Here is a 20,685-nt window from a genome sequence, read left to right on the forward strand (position 1 = left end):
TTCCTTCCAAAGGTTAGTTGTTAAACATTTCCTCATCAACATCAACAAAACCACTGCACAAGATGACAGGCTTCAAAGTCCTCATCGCGCTGAGGGGACGCTGCCGAGGCATGAGAGCACGGCGCTGCAAAATGGTTATATCATACCCAAGGTGCAGACCTGTCGCGTCTTTCTGAGATAGGGTCTTGCCCATCCAGATGTACGAACAAATTGGTCGACGCACCTGTCAAACGGTCGGGGCCATCCATGGGTGCCTGTCTCGAGGTTGGTGGGTAGGTCCACATATGCCCACTGTACCCCACCGTGGAAGCCAGGCACTGCTGGGGCAATCAACCGACCTAGCGCGCCTCGACGTTGGCTACCTGCTGATCCACCACGCCCGCTCCTTTCACCTCCGCAACGTTCAACGCAACCTACTAACCCTAGGTAAGCTGTACTGTGCATAGCGTGGGGATACATTATATAAGTAGCAAGCTCGTGCTGCATTTTCCATGCCCTCATATCCATCTACCCAGTTCTTCATGCTCTATACTCAACTCTCCGATGCATCATGGCCTCCTCCGATTCCCCTTGCCTTTCTCCATCCTACCGCTCTTCAGGGTCGTCTGGCTACGAGTCGGAGTCTTCGACCGTCGAATGGGACCATGAGCCATTCGAAACATTTCAGTCTCGCGTCCTGACGCTTGCGTTAGGAACAATCTGGCCCGAGGCGGCTGCCCACGAAGTGACGGTGGAGCGCCTGAGGGGCGGCAGCTACAATCGCATCATCGGGCTCACACGACGGTCCCTCGATGCCCAGGACGACGAGGAGACGCGGTATATCCTGCGGATACCTCGCCGTGATGCTGCGCGGGTTGACGACGACGTCGCCGCGCTCCGGTTTGTTCAGCAGAACTCCAGTATACCTGTCCCCGAAGTGGTGGCGTTTGACGACACCGAAAACAACGCCATCGGCTCTCCGTACGCAGTACAGGTCCGCGTTCACGGGGTCAATCTGTACTCGACTTTCCCAACACTCAGCCACGATCGTCGATGTCGACTGGCACGGGAGTTTGGAGACATGTGCAAGCAGATGCTGAATATGCGAAACAACAGTGCCGGCAAGTTGGTGTTGCCGATTGACGACGATGGAATGACGGCTGGCGTCTGTGTCACGCCTTGGAGGCCGCTGGCTGGGGCGCCACGTACCCCACAATCCGATCTTGCGCCCCCGAGTCCCGTATACGACACGCTCAGGGACGTGTTCGAGGCTCGGAAAGCCGAAGACGTGGAGAGATGCCCGGAAGATGTGCTTAGGCCGGAATTCATGGATCGGTTTATCCGGATGGCGTCGGAGCTAGGTGCCGACGGTTGGTTCGACGACCAACATTACTCCATTGCCCACTTGGACCTCGCCCCGCACAACATTCTGGTTGACCCAACAGAGAACAAAGACGTGCCCACCATTTCGGCGATCCTAGACTGGGACAGTGCTGTCATGGCTCCTTCATTCATGTCGTGCGCCCCCCCCATGTGGATTTGGGTCTGGCAGGACGAGGAGGAGGAAGACGAACGAAAAGCAAACGACAACCCCCCAACCGAAGACGGTCAGGAGCTGAAGAGGACTTTCGAGGAGGCTGCAGGGCCCGAGTACTGCAGATTGGCGTACGAACCTGCTTACCGGCTGGCGAGACGTCTTGTCCAGTTCGCGATTGACGGTATAAATTCCAGCGTAGACTGCAAAGAAGCTGAGTTGATGCTTACGGAATGGGCGGATGTGCGTCGGGCTGGGCAGGGGGAGAAGGTCACGGTGACTGGAAGTCCATAGAATCTCAATAACGATGCGCAATGTCGATCTGCTTTATGACTGCCTACTCACGCAGCAGCCGCGCCCTGGCTGCTCCCTCGCGATGTGACTGCCTCTTCGTTGAACGGGACTGGAGAGGCACAAAACGCTGCCCGCGAGTCTGGGCTGTGGGTTAGATGCTGCCACGATCCCTCGAGCTCATGCGGGCGCACGACGTTCACGACAAAGAACAATACACCAGGACTAGTTGCGGTGTTGCGGATCCAACAAAAACCACGAAAACCAGAACAACTTCAAAAAACTCATCGACGTTTGGCATGGCCATTGCGCACCCCCCCCCCGAAACTATAGTTTCCTAGTTCAATATTAACGAAATAAAACCCGAGGAGGTGGCCAATATGCCGGCCCAGAAATTCAATGTCATCTATACATATAAAGATTGTTTTGTCTCAGGCATCGAGGAATTCGGTCAAATCGACCTTATGGAACACTGAATTCCACTCAAGAGCGATGCGACACCACGATCAGTTCCGAACAGGAGATGCAGCCAAAGCGGTGTCAGGGCTGCACAAGAGTCCATGCCTACTGTGGAAAAAAACACAGTTTTATCGCGCGCTGTAATGGACCTTGGCCAGAACCTACAACTTGGGTACCCAAGCTCGGGGAACAGAAGTCAGGACAATCACTGCAACTACATATGGTGCATGGCTACATAATGATAAACAGGCAAACAGTCAAATCAGCATACTCATGCCATTATATAGATGCGGACCTGGACTCTATTTATTGCAGGAGACCGGAAGTCTTTCCTCGAGCAGATGCATCATGGGGATATTCGGCAATTCCCATTGCTTAACCGGGCAGAATTAAAACAGGTTTCAGAACTCCAAATAGCCTCTACTACCACAGAAATAACAACATGCCAATAGGGCTCACTGGCCCACTTAACACCTAAGCGCGCTTTAGCAATATTGTGTTCAGCTACCTCAACTTTAAGAGGGCACTGAACTCTAGTAGATTCTGGGATACCTTAAAGAACACGTAACCACGTCCTTCATTTACTTATTTTGTTTTCTATACTTTACTAATAGATACTAGTCCAAGCCTCTTGGTAATTTTAATTGTTAATGTATACCCTAAGAATTTAAATCAGTGATAAATACAGTTTTTGAACCAAGATGCTAATGGAGGTCCGTTCTATAGGTATATATTACGACTCATACAGTTAGAGTTACAATGAATACCATAAAAGCTCTTGTTCCTTCTAAAGGTTAGTTGTCGAACACTTCCTCATCAACATCAACATCAACATCAACATCAACATCAACATCAACATCAACATCAACATCAACATCAACATCAACATCAACAAAACCACACAACCACCGCACAATAAAACAGACCTCAGAGTCCTCATCGACCCTGGCCAGGTGCCGGACCAAGGAACCATCTACAAGAGCTTGGCCCCCGTAACCGACTCCACTTCTGAAGAAAGACGTCGACTAAAGTACGTTCGACATAACCCTCCCGTCGGCACCTGGGGTCAAGATATCACCAACATGAATGACCACCAAATCGTTGCCCTTGTCCTTCTTGTGCAGCATCCATCAACTGACGAGCCTATATAGATCGCAATGTATCATGAATGATGTGCTGTTGTGCTCATCGACAGCCACGGCGAAGAGGGTGCCTACCGTAGGCTTTATATTCTGCCTGTTTTTTTTGGATACAGGAAAGAAAGGTGGGATTAGAACCTAAACCTCGCTAGGATGAGGGGTAAACCAGAGAAGGTTTTTAAAAACGCAAGGCAAACCATGGCAGCACATGTCAATCCCAAGCATTAAACCACTCGATAAACAATATATATAGGATCGTATAATATTTCACACGGATACATAAACGTTTAGTTATATGATACATGCCATTGCAGATTCTCCTGTTTCTTTATGTACTAATAATAAGGGCTAATTTACAGTTATCCACGAGTATGACAATTGGCATGATTATTGGTTAAAGTTGGGAGACAGTGAAAGAGTAGATAATCCATAACTAAAATTTACTATTCGAGTGCGCGTATTTCGCAGACGCCACTTGCATATTTATATAGGATTATAATGTAGTTGTATATTTGCGTAATGCAATAACTAACCCTTGTCATGTGAACCCTCCTCACGTTTACAGGATTGGTTGCCTGTCCTGGCTGGTAGGTGTCGTCCCAAGTGGATCAACCAAGCTTGCTCCGTCGATCATCGGCAGGAGCCACTCCCGTGTCGTATCGTGAAGCGCATCCACTTCTAATCCACCAAACCAGCACCAAGCGTGGATAGACACCATATGTGGGCCAATGAGGGAATGCTTGGGTTCTGGAATAGGAAGTCTCCAACGGCTAGCCCCAATCATGTCGTCATATCGCCAGGGAGGCTGACGCTCGATCGAATCGTTGAATGTGCATGCGCAGTGGCGATTCCACGGAACCTGGGATCGGGTGGGAAGCGCAAGCGCGATGAGGACGGTTGATCAGGCTGTCGACATCGAGCGCCTGCTGTATAGGATCGTGGTGCTCCTGACGGCTGGTGGGAAGCATCGGCAACTGCTCCTCCTCCTAGACGGCAGTGGCGTAGTCCTTCAGGCCCCGTATGCGCCGAGGTCGGTAGTCGTTCTCTGGGTAGACAAACGTTCACGATGTCGCGTGCTTCGAGGCTGACGGGCTCGACGAAACGGGACACAATAAGGTTCTCTTCTCCCGCAGCGGTTGGGGGCCACTCGGCGAGTGAAGTGCAGATCGCGTCGATGCACTGAATGTCATAGTAATGGCGAACTGCCACGTCGTAATGCTCAAACGGATTCGCCAGAGCTTGAGGATCGCATTCGTGGTTGCTCAAACGGTCGGAAATTGGGTCGAGGTGCTCGTGGGTGAGGCTCCACGAGTGGTTTGCAACAGGGAGTTTGAAATTGTCCAGAAGGTCGTCGGCGAACGTCTTCGCGTCTGATTTGCGTTTGCCTAGGCTGTCTGCTGAGGTCATGTGTCGGATGAGGCAGCAGAGTCTCTGGCCTTCACGCTCGGTCGCGCTGTTCACGTCGTCGGAGGCCACGATAGGTGCGACAGGATGAGGTGGTGGGGGGCGCGATTGCTGGAAAGACTGGTCCTGGGTCATGATCTCCTGTCAGCACGATGTCAGCGGCAGCTTTGTGTTCATCTCGAGAGGGGATCGATGTCGTACCTCGAAGGGACTGGATGTCAGGCTTCGGTTCAGTTACTGTGCGCTGCAGCGTGCATTATGAGGGGATATTTACAATCTCGTGAGCGTGGGAACAAGTAAAAATATCATGTGTTGAAAATAGTGGAGCTGCAGAGCTGCGCAAACGCTGCTCAACAAAGAAAGCACTGCCGCGCGGCCGACGGGAGTGCTCTCGCTTGTGAATCACGCTGCAGAGTTTCCCGCTTTGTGTGACCTTGCCCCTCCCACCACTCCATAATTTTCCCAACTTGCTTCTTCCCTCTTGCATCCCTCTCCTCATCCACAAGATTCAACACCTCTCGCACGATCGCACGATCCTCTCGTCTTCGTCCGCCGCGCATCTCAATCGGCGCCTTCGAATATCGTGATTCTGATTTCTTTTCGTTTCCTTTTTTCCCACGGGTGTTCTCATCAACAACTGCCAACAACCACCACGGCGATCCTGCACGCTCTATCGCAGACATGACAATGTGAGTGCAGGCCGGGGAAGCTTGATCGGAGAAGACGGTGTGGCCCACTGGATATTTTGGTCAAGCTGACAATGCATCTATGGAATCACAGGCCCCGATTTAACGCAATGCTCATATTCGAGTATCACGGCGTGGCAGTGGTCCCTGCCCGAAATACTCGTGAAATCGTCCAGCCTGAATTTGTCTGCCTTGACAAGCTCAACATGGAGCACATCACGAGATTCATTCCAGAGATGGCGACCGGCACGCATGCCCTGATATTCTGGCACATCCGAGACCGCGAACATCACGGGATGATGGCGATTGGCGACGATGGCGTCGAAGGCCTGAAGCTCTGGATCCTGAAATTGTGCGATGACGGCTCGCTGAGTGCTGGCCCTCATCCACCAGACTACGACGTCACCGACAACTACATCGAGGTCGGGACCGTACCCGTACCACAGCCATGCAAGCTGGGTGGTTTCATCCATGTATGGGGCAGCCGAGTCGTCTCGAACGAGCGCCACAGGTAAGCATATCTGGGCGGGTTGGGGTTATGGATTGGAGAGCTGTGCTGATGGTTGGGTTCTCAGAATCCCTCACATGAAGGCAATTACTGGCGAGTGAGTTGTCCACCCGACGATGTTTACCCCGGGGCTAGACTGACAAGAACAGCGATATGGATGGGTTGTTGGCCGTTATTCACTTCCGACCGCGAAACGACGAAGATCTCAGCGATGAACTGATGCCAAGCTGGGAGGGGAAACACATGGAAGTTCTGTATGAGATCGTCAACCAGGCCGTCCCCCGGCTTCGCGGTGGGGATAGCGTCTTGCTTGCCAGGGGCGTCAAGCTGTTCGATTTCACGTTCGAATCATTCTTGGCAGGGGTCAAGAAGCACGGCTGCCTCGTGAACGAGGACAACGTCCTCTGCGTTAGCCATCGCCACGACGAGCTCTCGACCTACGCGATGGAGGTCAAAGGACGTGAGGGCTGGGAAGGATTGGTCAATCACATCAAGAAAGTCATTCTTGGAGGTGACGCTGTACCGCTGTCGCCTATGACTGTAGGGCATCGTCGTGGCACGAGCTGGATCTCACGAACGGGGATGCTGGGGCGAATAATGCAGCTGGATGAGGCTGACAATTGAAGGACATGAACCGTACAGTCACCAGATGGTTCAACACTGCTGCTCGCCAAGGCAGCGTTTGCGGGGGTGCTCACGTTCGTTGGTTTGCCGGGCTGGTGGCCGAGAGGGACACAGATCCCGTGGAGATGACACAGGAAGAATTTACGGTACGAACCGTGGGAGATCATGTAGCTATAAGGTGCAAAAGGTTGACAGAGGCAGCTTGCCATATCGCGAGTCGACCAAGATCTATTGGCCCCTAGAATACATGAGGATGACGAAAAGCTGAGATCTTGCTACCAACCATGTGGAACGTAAACGTACGAGGCCGGTGTATCAAAAAGCATCGTGTCAGCGTGTGATTCGGGTTGGCAACACCATGTCCCATTACCCAGGCTGAAGGTTAACATGTCACGGCAGGCAGAATGGCATGCACAGCGACTAGCCGCGCAATGGAGGGACAATAGAGTCATGTTTGCCTGATCGGTGAAGCTGGTTTCTCTGTTGTTGATTATTCGGGGAGCAATCCCGTGTTCGTGTAACGCACGGCAGAAAGGAAAGAGTAAACAAATCAACCGAAATGCCATACAGCTAGCAAAATATCCTTGTTTCCATGTAGACAATCGAGGCGCGCAAGGTTAAAGCAGCCGCAGGTTACATGGCCATGGCTGCGAGATGAGCAGGTTTCTATCGCAGCCTCTCTTCCCCAATGATGTTGAACTGTTCCAGTCTGTGCTGGGCCTAACTAGTTGTCTCCCTGTTGTATCACGAAGTTTTCATGATGCCCGAGTCGCTTTATTATGTAAGCTGATTACCGCCTTTCCCTTCTTAGTGATTAAATATCGCGTGGTTATTGAAATAGATTTCCACTGCTACTGCAAAGAACTTCTTTATTCTTTATCTCTACGCTCTTTGCCGTTCCCATTTGCTGCCTCATTCTTATATCTCAACCCATAAGACAATGGGATGTTGTGTTGCTCAGGCCATCGTCATCACCCTCCAGACCTGTGACATTTCAACGCGTGGCCCGGATACAACGACTGGGCCGGAGGTGGCCCTCACATCGGAGCCAAATCCATACGGACGTTGCGCAGTATGTCGCTATGCTCGAACTTCAACATGACTGTCTTGGCAGCATAGGCTATCCTGAATCTTGCAGACTTTGACTCTTGCTTTGCGAACCCTCATGGGGGGGAAGAGAGGAAGAAGAGGGGCAACCTCTTCTTTTCAGAGGCGAGAGAAGCAGAGGATCGGATAATATTCTGCTACCCGGCCAAGCAGCTGCCAGCTGCATGCAGCTGAGATTCTTTGGCAGTGCTGTGGCAGATATTGTAGGTGATTCACGGCATCGCCCAGGCAGCCTCTAATACCCTAAGCTTCAGCGTAAACTTTCCTTCTCCTCCATATCATTTCTGGCTTTGCCAAGCTGCCTCGTCACCCGACTTGTCTTGCCGTTTTCGTTATCATCATCATCATCAACCTGCGGTCTTCAACACGATGGATCCAGACTACACCCTCGTCGATCGCGACCTCGATGACGTCTTGTCAGGCGACGAAGGCAGCACCGTCCCATACCTACAACAGCCATCAGGGCTCAGTCCCCTGCCCGGCGACGTCGACATCGGTCTGCGCCATGTGTGGTTCAGTATACCAGTCCAGGCGGAGGAGAATGCGGCCAAAGGTGAGAGTTCAAGTGTGGCGTGGGCGAATTGGGGACTTCGGAGTCCGACAGAGAAGCTGACGTCAGTACGTGCAGGAGGTGACATTACGCAAAACCAATCCATGGTCGAAAACGGATCACCGAAATCCCGAACCCTCGCGCCCTCGAGGCAACACCCGACAAACCCCCACATACTTCGACTGATATACGGCAACCACTCAAGGTACACCCAACACGTCCAAGGCGACAATGACTTTTACTATTACGCGTTGGATACGTTGAGCTTTGCCGCCATCGTGACCACGGAGAACTTCGACCCGTTTCGGCCCAGACACTGCGACGATGTCAACGACATCCCGTTTCGACATCTGCGGGAGACTCTCGTAACCGACGTGTTCGTTAGGTCAGAGGAAGAAGGATGGGAGAAGGAGGTGACTGGGAGGGTATTGCTCAACCTATGGACGATGCTTGCATCGGTGGATGAGAAACGACACCGTCAGGTGAGACGACGTTCTATTATACCCTGATGGCAAGACCAGGGATGAGGCAGACGCTAACTTATCATTGTAGGTTATGAAGTTGGCGCGGCAGAAGGCCAATGCTGACCATTTCTTACGTCTCTGCGGCGCACCACCGAGGTGCCCTCCGATGGGCTGTAGCTGGTTTGACCAGTTGGTGGACAACTTCGCGAAAAGCGTCCACGGCCCAGCCACCAAGCTTCTCGACAGTCATGCGGTCGTGTACCTTCTGCGGTCCTGGACAATTGTCGTCAAGAGAGGGAAGGGCAATGGTCATCTTTCGATGGCATACCGTCCTATCCCGGATGAAACGGCCAGTCAGGGCGAAAATTGGAGCGTGAATCTGTGCCCTGCAGAGAGTAGAGCTGTTGCCTCTCGCGCGACCAAGATTCCTCGCGTGGACGTGGACCCGTATGGGCATCTACGCCGCCCTCTGCTTGGGATCGATGATCTGCATGATCTCTGCCTGGGTATCTTCAGCAGCAGAATGTACGAGTGTCTTCCGTCGGGTTTGATGGACATTGAATGGGCGGGCGGTGTTTAGCTTCATGCCAGGGGACAAGATTTCTGTCCGGCAGGGCTTTATGGAGTATGGTTTTATCGATTGACGCAAAGTCCGTACTCGGTGGCTGGTGGTTGTAAGTCTCATTGCGATGTGGGCTCGTGGTTTGTTATGCAGAACGAAATGTAATGTAATTATGGGAGATGTATAGACTGAAGTGCAATTAAGGTTAACCACGTGTGGACCTTGTCGGAATTACCTAAATGTGAACGCCTGCTCGGGTCGGCGAAGGTACGACGGTGGGGGACGGGCCGTGATTATGAGGGGCTAACGGTTTTCCGTTCGACTGAACGTGCATGGCATTAAGGCTATAACCAGTGGGGTGAGTATCCACTGTATTCTAGCCCGTAATGTCCCTGATGTCGATTCTTACATTGACGTGTAACCATGCTATGACAGTGGCAGAGGTGATCTGGGAGGAAAAACTACAGTCACAAGGCTAGCTAGCTCTTTTGGATATTATATTTAAATTGCCTCGGAGGATAAAACAGGACAGACTTCACATAGATCTCAATTTTACCTTGCCTTTTCGCCTACTCTAGTTAGATCTTACTTGGTGAATCACGTATATTTGATCGATCATTGAAATGCGCATCTATTGATATAATCTTTACTCCCGTTGGGAGCCAATCCATAATAAAATTGCTAACCCAACTGGAGGATTTTCACAGTTGCTATCTTGAACAGGCTGTTTTGTTTTATTGTAATTATCGTTTGCCTGGAATTACCCTGTAGTTTGAACTCTTCTGTTAGTCTTAGGCGCAAGGTAAGGGCATTGCTAATAATTTAGATATTTATTTTATATTGCAATTGCATTTATACCTGGGTTAAAGATTACCTTACTTATGGATTCACTTAGGTTAATGTTTTTTTAACTTTTTTTATATAGGTATCCCTCGAAGTCTAATGCAAAATCGATAGATGCAGCTTCGTCACGAAAAATAGGGCTCTTATTAGAGCAACCTTAATCTCACACAAATACAAAAGCACTGTGAGACATACCTGCTATGCAACCCACTTATGCTTCCTTTGACACAAAGACAAGACCACTTTTAGACCCTTTGAACACAAAAGACCAAGCATCCATGTCTTTTCAACAACCGGATCGCTTAAGCGATTGTCGCTTCGCCAGGGCGGGTAATGCCGTCGTCTATATAGTCTTATTTAACTGCGACGCGATATTCGCTTATCAGCCAAGATGTTCAGGTAGCTGAGACGTGGATCGGCCAATGGGTTAGGTTTAACTTGACTGGATAGAACTGCAGCCAAGGCACAATAAACAAGACGGTCCCGCATGTTAGTTTCTCCGCTCACCAACGACCTGGCGCGTCGCGCTATTATTGACGCGGAGAACACTTATCGCTTGACTCTACACTGCCATAATATCTTCGCATCTGCATAATAATCAACTGCAATTATACCCCGCAAGTCATCGACATCAATCATCGCTACGGTACTCCTGTCGATCTCTTTTCATCCTTTTACAGCATCATTATTATGCAGTGCTGCTACAGACTGTATAACGCCTATTGTAACTCTTGCGAGACAGTCTTGCCTCTATGTCTTTAGATTCAGCCTCCATTGGCTCCAAGCGCCTCTCTGGCCGAGTTCCATCTGATCAGAAATGCTTGCTGAAGAGTCAAGGTTCATGGGCAGCGGACCTAGGCAACCAGCCTTGCAGCCCGACACATATTCCCGGTCATATTACAGAAGCAGCCAAATCAGCGCATCGTACCCAAGAGGAGGAGTCTGAAGTTCAAACTATACAATCAAAGAAACGCAGGGCTACTAGTCCTATGTCACCAACCGGCAGTAAGCGCGTCCAGAATAACGATGCGACTGCTCCAAAGTCCAACTCCGACGGACTACCGCAATCGTCACCTGGGGAATCAATACCATGGAGTTGCAATCCAGCACGCGAGCAGCCTGGGCTGGTGGCCTCTGAATGTACAGCAACCAGCATGGCCAATCAATCGCCCCTGGACGTGGCGGGAGGATCGGGTCTGCGACAGGGACAACATCCTTCAATATCTGCATCCCCAGACCTGCCGTCATCAGAATCCGAATATAGGATGGAAACAAAAATCCCGGATGCCCGACCTCTTCTCGACACCTGTATTCGTCGAGAGGTAGCTCATTCTAGCCAGTCAATGCCATCTCCGCTTTCTACGAAACAACCTAGAACCACACCACCATGCGCCCAGCTGATCAATTATACAAAGTCGTCAGGCCATGACGCAGGCGCTCGAGACGGAATGTCTTCGAATGTGAAAAAAAGAGCGGAAGGATGCGAAAACCTGCTTCCCTCCGAGAAAATCGACGTTGATGGCTCGGATGAAGAAATGATGAAAGATTTCCCCGGGAAGGATCATCTGCGACATACGACAATGGCCCCGGCAAGCGGTAGCCCAGCACCGACGTCATCATCAGAATCTTTGATGCCCGTTGTATACGATATACCTCTGATGCAGGATATCGTCAGAGGGTCAACTCAGGTTAACGAAACGGGTACGCCCTCAGCAGCCATGAGAGATATCATGGGGAGATCCCCCAGCTATCCACTGATGTCTGCTGCAAATCCCGACCCTCTTGCTGATGCCGAAACTGGTTCCTGCCAGGATAAACTGTCCGTAAGACGAGATCAAGAACGACAGATCAAAGCGCATCAGATACAACGACCGTCCACGATGACACTGAACAGTCCGCCAAGACGAACCGCCTCAACAAGTTCTCGCCAGCCTTCGGCGACGAATAGGATACCTACACGTCTGCCCTCGCCTGCTCAGCCATGCATAGCCCCAGGAGCTCATTGTGAACCGTTTGAAACGTTTGTGCAATATTACCCTGAGTATGCAAGTGGTGACGGTGGCCAGGTGGCCGCGGCTACCAAGTCCGACTTCATGACTGCATGCGTCTATCTGAACTACCTTCGTTCAAGGAATAAACTGCAGGAGGGTTTGTATGATGAATTTATCCGAACCTTCCCACGGTACTATAATAAGTACCTGGACAAGTGTCGGACACAAGGCAGGAAACCCCTTATTGCCGTTGCATGGTTTAATAAGCAGACAGGCCCCCTGATATTCGACAAGTATTTGGTTTACAGAAGGAACCTAAGCCACATTTTGAGGATGTACCCTTATGAGTTTGAAATGATTAAGGAGAAGCTTGAAGATGGAGGAGGTGGCGATGTGGTAATTTACACGAGCTCGGAGGATGAGGGTGACATTAGCGAAGGGCAAGGGACTGCAAGTCCGGTTTCGGTGCAGCGAGGTGAAAAGGCCCCAGAAGCCTCGCCTCCTATTGCGTCCTTGGAGAGTCAACCGGGAAAGACACTTTGTGAGATACTACCGGAACTTGTCATAAAACCTGTCGGGAGGTTATCTGCAGCTGCAGGGACAGGGACAAAGCGCGGGATACAGTCAGACGGAATAGTCATGCCAGGGCAAAGACCACGACCAATGCCACATAAAGTACCGGGTACAACACCAGAACAGAGATCAAGGCAAATCTCGGGGCGGGTATCGGAGGACGGACTAATGCAAAGGTCAAGTGCAGGGACAGGGCAACCGCTTGAACGGAGACCAGGGAGGGGACGAACACTACCATCGTCGTTCAAGACTCCAGATGCTACATTGACAACACAGCACAAGTCTTCGCGGCCACAAGATTCTATTACGCAAGCGCCTCCCCTGCATTTACCAAAAACCCAAGGAGAATCAGTGCCACCGCCATCGTCGATACCAGAACCAACGCCGGTGACGAAGGATCCGAGATGGGGGCGTTATTTCAAGAGCCTTGCCGCGAGGAGCCGCGCTCCTCCCGCAAGTGGTGATGCCAGTGCTATGTATGCAATGGATGATGACAGAAGGCGAGAGAGACTCTTAAAACACTTCCGTAAGCACAAGGCGGATAAATTGCCAAGGACGGAAGCTAGGACGGATAAAGTACAAAAATAGAGTTTCTAATCCGATGGACAATGGGCTTGAATATATTGGAACTCAAGTCAATCATAGCCTGTGTGAATATGCAAACTAGGCAAGATTAATCGCGTTCCGGAAACCGAGTGGTAGTGATTGCTTAAATAGATTGAGTAGCCTGTTCGTTAGACTAATGTCTATATATGAAGAACAAGGGAAAACAATGTAATTGTGTGGATGCAGGCCAAACCATGATTGGTCGTGTTCTGGCTACCTGAGGTATAGTGATTGCTTGGTGGATTGACCTGTTCACGAGACGAATGTATATGTATGAAGAACAAGAGAAAACAATGCAATTGTACAGACATAAGACAGTAGAATGCAAGAATTCATGGTTTACATATAAGTATATCCTCTATTGCATTCCATTGAGTTAAACCTTTACTCTCTTAAATCTACAGAGATCTAAACGACTACAACAGACGCATCAAGCAATACCAACTTTGCATACCATTTATACAGCATTTACTCTAGGACTTGCGTTACGGTCGGCAAGATGCAAACTGAAGGTATTAATACTGTCGCAGATAGCTTTGCAAAGCTACGCATGGACGAGCCGAGTCAAGCCTCCAAAGACGTCGTCGGAATGACAGCCAGTTTTGGAGGCATGCGTGTGGATGAGCCCGAGTCAAGCCTCCAAAGACGTCGTCGGAATGACGGCCAGCTTTGGAGGCATGCGTGTGGATGAACCCAGTCAGCATTCTAAGAACGTTGCGGCCATGGCGGCGACCTTTGAAGGCATGCATATGGGAGATAAGCGCTAGACTTCCATGAACATCAAGGTGATCGATGCACTAAGTCATTGAAACCAGGCTGTGGCAGATGTTGCTACGATGAGTGGTGTTAGCCATCGGAGGTAGACCTTCAGGGGTATATCATCATGGTAAGGATTGAAAGAGACATCTGCTCTCTGTTCAGACTGTCGATACCTCCAGGTTCTACTGATCAACAAGGTTGCAGTCCAGTGTGGCTGGTGAGCATATGGCTTCGGCAGGGTGCAGTGATTACTACTAGGTAGCATGACCGTGGAAGAGGTTATCTCAGAGGTAAGGCTACGGTCGTAAGGCTAGTTCTTTTGGAGGTCACGTGAAAATTTGTGCAGAGGATAAAACAAGACAGACTTTAGATAGGTTTGAATTTTATTATGTTTTTTTCACTTTCTTTAATTCAACCCTAATTGGAGTATTATATATTATTTAATTATTGACTAGAATACATGTATATTGAGATGAATTTTATATATCTTAAAGAGGAATCAATAGTAAAATTTATAATTTAACTATAGGTTTTTCTCTACTTAATTCTTGTTATACTACCGACTCTAAAAGGACCGCGATTATTGTAGAGGACTGACTTATTATATTCTGCCCAGTAGTAGAATAAAATGCAACAGTCTACTCGTGTCAAATACCTCTGCCTCGGTACTCGATCTCCCGGAGTATCTACAGAATATATTATAGAATTATACTGATCCTGTAATATTGAGCAGTGCCCTCTACGACCTGCTATATAAAAGCAGGATATAAATCGGCGAGTAGTAAAATCTATTGCGACAATATATATCGTGTTAAAAATTGCATACATCCTGATAAATCTCAGCATGCAGATCGTTATCTGGCCTGTGACTAAAGTAACCGGGTCGACTTTCTTAACTACTGTTACGACCCTGTAGTTAGATATGCTTTACTTGTCCTGTATTCCTGGCCTTGTCTGTCTAGGCGGAGGAAAGATGAGATTTATTGAAGACAATAGCATCGATTTTGAATGATAATGGGTAGAAGCTATCGAAGAGGGGAGACAACTAGTTAGGCCCAGCACAGACTGGAACAGTTCAACATCATGGGGGAAGAGAGGCTCCTGTGCTCTTTGTTATGCAGTTACTAATGTACCAAGGTATACATGGCGCTAGAGTCCAACTACGTCTAACTGCATTAGGAATTTTGCAGAGGAGTGTAGAAATTTCCCAGCGAATTCCCTAATACGGTTAGCTCATAGTTGAGATTTATCTGTACATGCATTCTAAGCCAACCTGCCTATTGGTCAGTACTGATGTCATAACCCCTTCTTGTCTTCAGGGTAGGTGCGTGAGATAGAGCACGTAATGATAGGAATGTCACCACTACCCGAAGTTGTCAATCGATGAATCCATCATAGCTTGAGCGACAGATCTACCGAGATATAATATTCAGCATCTGGCGATATATTATTATCCTCACCACATTCGATGACTATGAATAGGTAATATTGCAGCTATTCGGCAAGATCAGGGACACCGTCGTGGAAAGCACCGTTGTCGTTATCAGCTATATCATACTTCAAAGCAATCCCTCGTTGATTCTCAACTTCCCAAATCAGTCGCAATTGGTGTACTTATCCCCTCTTGTCCATATCTCGGACTTTGCTGTTCTCCCGTTGCCGTGACCGCTGCTCCGCATCGCAACTTCAGGCCTCTTGTGTGGATGGAGTGTCGTGCCTCTCGCTGTGGCCGCTCCAACCCGTATTCCTGCACCTCTGCCTGCTTTTCACTTTGGAAAAGCAGGCAGTTCTTCATGTCGAGGTCGTGACAACTGCATCCGCAACCGTTTCATTGTATAGGCACACCCATCTAAACATATTGCTGATTCGCTTACGCGAGCCGCTCGCGTTGCGGCTTGACGATTTTAGTCTTGTCGACTTCGCGACAGGCCGCATAGTCCAGACACGACTGTACATTATTCGGTATTGCTCTCGTTCGGCTGATCGGGTTTCTAAAAAGATGTTCTGACACGTCACGGACTTATGCTTTCGAATTCCTTTGTATGACAGGATGGGGAGGCCTGAGGAGGAGAGGCTTGGATCGTTACTTGACTGCAAGTTGTACTGCGTCAAGGGGGATTTCCCTGCTGCTGGGCCGAGTTCCCAACTTTCCCCAGCTGACGTATGTATAGTAAGCTTTAAATATGGCGTTACCTAATGTATCCCACGTGGCGAGGAACTGGAACCGTGCGATGTGAAGACTGTCGTCGGCAACGAAAGTATCGAGTGAATTTCTCTGTGCCTTTTCGATGTCTCGATGATCTCGCACGTCGAGGGGTCAATAGGGGGCAAAAATGATAATAGAGAAATACAAGCAGCTCTACCTATTATAAAGGCCACTTCTTCATATGAGAGGAACCCTTAGTATTGTGTTATAGTTACTTGGGTGGATTGAAGGTTGGAGAGTTGGATACATGGGAGGGACCAGACGCGTCGTGAAGACCATTAACGGATCGGGTGAATGATGATCCGAGATATCAACACTCCCCCTCGAGCCGATGATGGTCCTTTTCCTTGTCCCTGTGCGGTATCCGTCCTTCGTGATGTCTATCCGTGTGTTACATGTGGTGCTGTCTCGATAAAATTCGGAAAACACCTTCGTGTGTGAAAAATCGGGAAAGATACAGCATGTCTTGTGTACCTGTAAGTCGGGAATAACTGTGTGTATGTGGGGTATGTAGGGTCTCCCCCATAAGCTGTGCCTACTGTGCATGTGTAGATCTGACTTATGCGCATACACTGATGTTGTCCAACTTGTGACTGGTTGGATGATGGATGTGCTGTGACTCTCAAAAGTCGTGATGTAGATTGAGGCAGATTCAGGATCTGGATGTGTGTGTGGCCACGTACGACTCGTGCTGTGATGTCTTCAGCTTTCGTCGACGAGTCCGAGAGCCGAGCAGAATTTCTCAAAGGCTCGTCGCGGAAGTCCTTTCGTGAGTCCGTCAGCGATTTGGTCAGTTGTTGGGACATATTCCATTCGTGTGTCGCCGTCGGCAACCCGTTCTCGGATGTAGTGCTGTCGGATGGCAATGTGTTTTGTCCTGTAGTGGAACTGAGGGTGCTTAGACATTGCAATGGCGCTCTGGCTGTCTCCGTATACGATTGTAGTCTCGATATCGTTGATTTGTCGAATGTGACGGAGGAGTTCATCCACGATAGAGCGTAGTTACATTGCTTCTTCCGCAGCTTGTGTCTTTCCTGCATACTCCTGAGCAGCTTCGGCAAATGACAATGCAACTGTCGGCGGACGTTCTGAGCTCCAGCTGGTTGCTCTACCTCGGTCGTTGAAGACATAGCCAGACGTTGTGCGTCGTGTTCCAATGTCGCCGGCCCAGTCCGAGTCGGTCCATCCCGCGATGTTGATGAGAGGTCCCGAGTAACAGAGTTCAAAGTGTGCTGTCATCTGGAGATATCTCAGGATATTGTTGACTGCTGTGACGTGGGACGGTCATGGGCTGCCCGTGAAGCGGCTGCAAATTGATATGCCGAACGCGATGTCTGGCCTGGTCCCAAGCATTACATACATAAGTGAGCCAATTGCCCTGGCAAGCCATGTCCTGTCGTCTTGGGACGCAGTGAAATCATTGTCAGATGGTTCGAGATGAGCCTTTGGATCGGCTGGGACTTGGACGGTTGAGCAGTCATCCGTCCCGAGGTCTGCAAGGATCTTCCTGCTGTGTCCCTCTTGTGAGAGGGACAACTCGCGTTCGCGTCATGATCGGGTAATACACATTCCCATGTAGTATTGGCATGTTCCGAGGTCTGTCATCTGGAGTCGTTTAGACAGAGCCTTCTTGATGTCGTCGATATCGGAATCCGATGGTCCAACGAGGAGTAGGTCGTCGACGTAGACGGCTATGATGGCGTTGTCTCGGAGGAAGACAACTGCGTCTGCATGCAGTGGTGTGAATCCGAGAGAGGAGAGGAAGTCGGATAGCGAACTTCTTGTACCAGGTGCGAGGTGACTGCCTTAGTCCATGCAGTACTTTCTCGAGACGAAATCGTCTGCCTGATTTGTCGTCGAAGCCTTCTGGTTGTGCAATCCAGGTCTCTTCCTCGATGTAAACGTAGAGAAAGGCAGTCTTGACGTCCATTTGTTCTATCTCGACATCGAGGGCTGCAGCAGCTGCGAAGATATATTTATAGCTCATGGGTTTCACGACGGATGAAATGCTCTCCTAGTAGTCAATGCCGTGTTGTTGTTTGAAACATCTGACGACGAACCGGGCCTTGCGACGCAGTATGCTTCTATTTGCGTCGCGCTTTTGTTTATAGACCCATTTCCCTCGTAGTAGCTGAATGCCAACTTGTGGGTAAGCAAGATAACATGTTCCATTGTCGTCCAGCGATGTCATCTCACCCCTCACTGCTTCCATCTACTCGTCTTGATATGCACTCCGCGTTACTTGTCTATTCGTCTTTGGTTCAGCATTGTCTACCTCCGGAGCAGACAGTGACAGATGTGCCGATACCAGTCCAATGAGGAAATCGGTGTCGTTACCTTCGACATATTGGCTCGCATTGAATATGTAGTTTGCGTTAGGTGCGCTTCGACGCGGTAGACGGAGTTCTGGTCGGTTCTGGATGATGTCTTGAGGGAAGTGTTGGACATCGATTGATCCGGTTGCTTGTGGGAGAGCGGCAGTGATTAAGTTGCGTATTCCTGGGAGTATGTATATTTCGGTCTTGTGCATTGTGTTGGGTCGTATTCGAGTAGCTTTTCTTGTAGTCTTTCACGTGTGAGTCGTTCGTATCCGTGCCGGGGAGAGCCATGTGTGGAACGATCGCGTGTGTCGTGCTCGCGTGTGACCGTTCTGGTGTGCGCCGAGGTGGCGACGGTGATGGTGATGTGTTGTCTGTGATGAAACGTATTCCCGACTGCGTTTCTCGTGACGAAGCTGCATCTATCGATTTCGCATTAGACTTCGAGGGATACCCATATCAATTCCCCACTGTGTGGTTATCGTTTGACGGATGGTACGAGAATTTTGGTCTTTCCTTTTACTGTCTTGTGATTCTGCAAAATCGACGTTGTTGGTGGTTGATACATTCTCGTTGTTATCTATGAGGATATAGTTGCGGCTTCCTTGGTAGTCAGTGAGAAGACAATATGCGCCCCCCCCCCAGCTTCCTCCGTCGGTTTGATGGGAGAAGTGCATATCCATGGGAACCTAGGACGCGGGGATGTCCGAGGTTCAGGTTGTCGTTGCTCCAGGCTTCATATGGTGTCATCTCCAAGCCTGATACTGGGCGGATGTTGCGCAGGTAACTAACTGATCACCTTGACGATGGCTGGCCACCGCTTCTCATCCAGTCCTCAGTTTTCCAGTGTTAGATTGAGCTTCTCCGCGATTATGCCATTCTGGACATCAGCCAGTCCATATTGTGGTATAGTTACTTTAGTGGATGGAAGGTTGAAGAACTAGACACATGAGAGAGACCAGACGGGTGTGAAGACCATTGACGGATCGGATGAATGAGGATCCGAGATCTCAACAGCCCATTCTGTCGATGGCTGTTATCTTGCTATATACTTCCTGTCTGGTCACCAGCTGCTCCCCAAACAGCGTATATCCTTCACAGTGTGATAATGCCTGTTGGATTGCTATTGCTATCCTTAAAGGCCATTGTGGGAGGAGTGCAATGCTCCCTGGAAATCTGAACAGTAGATCTTGCCTACTTTAAGTGAAACGATAGGCATAATAATGCAAATGGGACTGCGTAAGACAGTAATACAGAATAACCTCCAGTTGGGTTACTGATATTACCATGGATTGGCTTCCCATGGAGGCAGTAGTTCTATAATCGGAAGCGCATTCGAAGGATCGATTGCATAATGTACAATGTCTTGATCAACGTCTGACGTGAATGGTTGAAACGCCTGATGAAGTTGAGATCCATCTGAACACTGTATTGGTTTATCTCCGTAGCAGTTTCCACGTGACCGCGAAAAGAGCCAGCCTTGTGACCGTAGCCTCGCCTCCAAGATGACCTCTGCCACTGTTATACTATAATGCGAAGACGAATAATATGCTGTGCGTGAAGATTCGGAGTATCATAGACTGGCATACGATGGCGCCAAGCATTTGCTGATAATTGCGTTTCATGTGGCAACTTCTGAATGCCTGAATAAACTGATTGGCAGCACTCCGATTTACACAGACGCAACCCCTTACATTATCGCGATAGGATCATGGTATTAATCGCAGCGGCAAAGGCGAAGATTAATAATATCTCTTCTGTTATAAACTATAATATACGGGTCTGGGTAAATTAACTGACAAGTGGATGCTTGGTCTTTCGTGTTCAAGTTCAAGGGCTCTAAAAGTGGTCTTGTCTTTATGTTAAAGGAAGGATAAGTGGGTTGCAGAGCAGGTATGTCTCGTAATGCAGTTGTATTCGTGTCAGATTAAGGTTGCTCCAAGAGCCCTATTGTTTTCGCCACGGAGCTGCATCTATCGGTATCGCATTAGGCTTCGAGGAACACCCATATCAATTAATCCGGGGACACTGCCGAGGCTTGCTACGCATCGGCATCGCTGGCTGTTCATGCATCATCCATGG

At 49.5% G+C, this 20,685-nt stretch overlaps 7 protein-coding genes across 7 annotated transcripts; 5 read left to right on the forward strand and 2 right to left on the reverse strand.

Moving 5' to 3' along the window:
* Nucleotides 1-550: 550 nt before the first annotated feature.
* FPOAC1_013449 (uncharacterized protein) lies at nt 551-1,807 on the forward strand (the record flags this gene model as incomplete). Its single annotated transcript, XM_044857790.1, has 1 exon — nt 551-1,807. The coding sequence occupies one exon, from the start codon at nt 551-553 to the stop codon at nt 1,805-1,807; it is 1,257 nt and encodes a 418-aa protein (XP_044701172.1).
* A 1,215-nt stretch (nt 1,808-3,022) lies between these two features.
* FPOAC1_013450 (uncharacterized protein) lies at nt 3,023-3,414 on the forward strand (the record flags this gene model as incomplete). The annotated part of the gene is made up of 2 exons (XM_044857791.1): nt 3,023-3,056; nt 3,188-3,414. The coding sequence occupies 2 exons, from the start codon at nt 3,023-3,025 to the stop codon at nt 3,412-3,414; spliced, it is 261 nt and encodes an 86-aa protein (XP_044701173.1).
* A 768-nt stretch (nt 3,415-4,182) lies between these two features.
* Nucleotides 4,183-5,489, reverse strand: FPOAC1_013451 (uncharacterized protein; the record flags this gene model as incomplete). Its single annotated transcript, XM_044857792.1, has 3 exons — nt 4,183-4,947; nt 5,008-5,017; nt 5,188-5,489. 3 exons carry the CDS (start codon nt 5,487-5,489, stop codon nt 4,183-4,185), a joined length of 1,077 nt encoding a protein of 358 aa, XP_044701174.1.
* Nucleotides 5,490-5,602: 113 nt separating this feature from the next.
* On the forward strand, nt 5,603-6,921 carry FPOAC1_013452 (uncharacterized protein; the record flags this gene model as incomplete). Its single annotated transcript, XM_044857793.1, has 5 exons — nt 5,603-6,003; nt 6,068-6,097; nt 6,150-6,540; nt 6,627-6,770; nt 6,826-6,921. The coding sequence occupies 5 exons, from the start codon at nt 5,603-5,605 to the stop codon at nt 6,919-6,921; spliced, it is 1,062 nt and encodes a 353-aa protein (XP_044701175.1).
* Nucleotides 6,922-8,100: 1,179 nt separating this feature from the next.
* On the forward strand, nt 8,101-9,325 carry FPOAC1_013453 (uncharacterized protein; the record flags this gene model as incomplete). Its single annotated transcript, XM_044857794.1, has 3 exons — nt 8,101-8,284; nt 8,360-8,763; nt 8,834-9,325. The coding sequence occupies 3 exons, from the start codon at nt 8,101-8,103 to the stop codon at nt 9,323-9,325; spliced, it is 1,080 nt and encodes a 359-aa protein (XP_044701176.1).
* A 1,577-nt stretch (nt 9,326-10,902) lies between these two features.
* Nucleotides 10,903-13,178, forward strand: FPOAC1_013454 (uncharacterized protein; the record flags this gene model as incomplete). The annotated part of the gene is made up of 2 exons (XM_044857795.1): nt 10,903-12,682; nt 12,991-13,178. The coding sequence occupies 2 exons, from the start codon at nt 10,903-10,905 to the stop codon at nt 13,176-13,178; spliced, it is 1,968 nt and encodes a 655-aa protein (XP_044701177.1).
* A 5,319-nt stretch (nt 13,179-18,497) lies between these two features.
* FPOAC1_013455 (uncharacterized protein) lies at nt 18,498-18,815 on the reverse strand (the record flags this gene model as incomplete). Its single annotated transcript, XM_044857796.1, has 1 exon — nt 18,498-18,815. The coding sequence occupies one exon, from the start codon at nt 18,813-18,815 to the stop codon at nt 18,498-18,500; it is 318 nt and encodes a 105-aa protein (XP_044701178.1).
* Between the last annotated feature and the right edge of the window lie 1,870 nt (nt 18,816-20,685).

This window comes from Fusarium poae (assembly GCF_019609905.1).
Source record: "Fusarium poae strain DAOMC 252244 chromosome Unknown contig_2, whole genome shotgun sequence".
NCBI lineage: Eukaryota > Fungi > Ascomycota > Sordariomycetes > Hypocreales > Nectriaceae > Fusarium > Fusarium poae.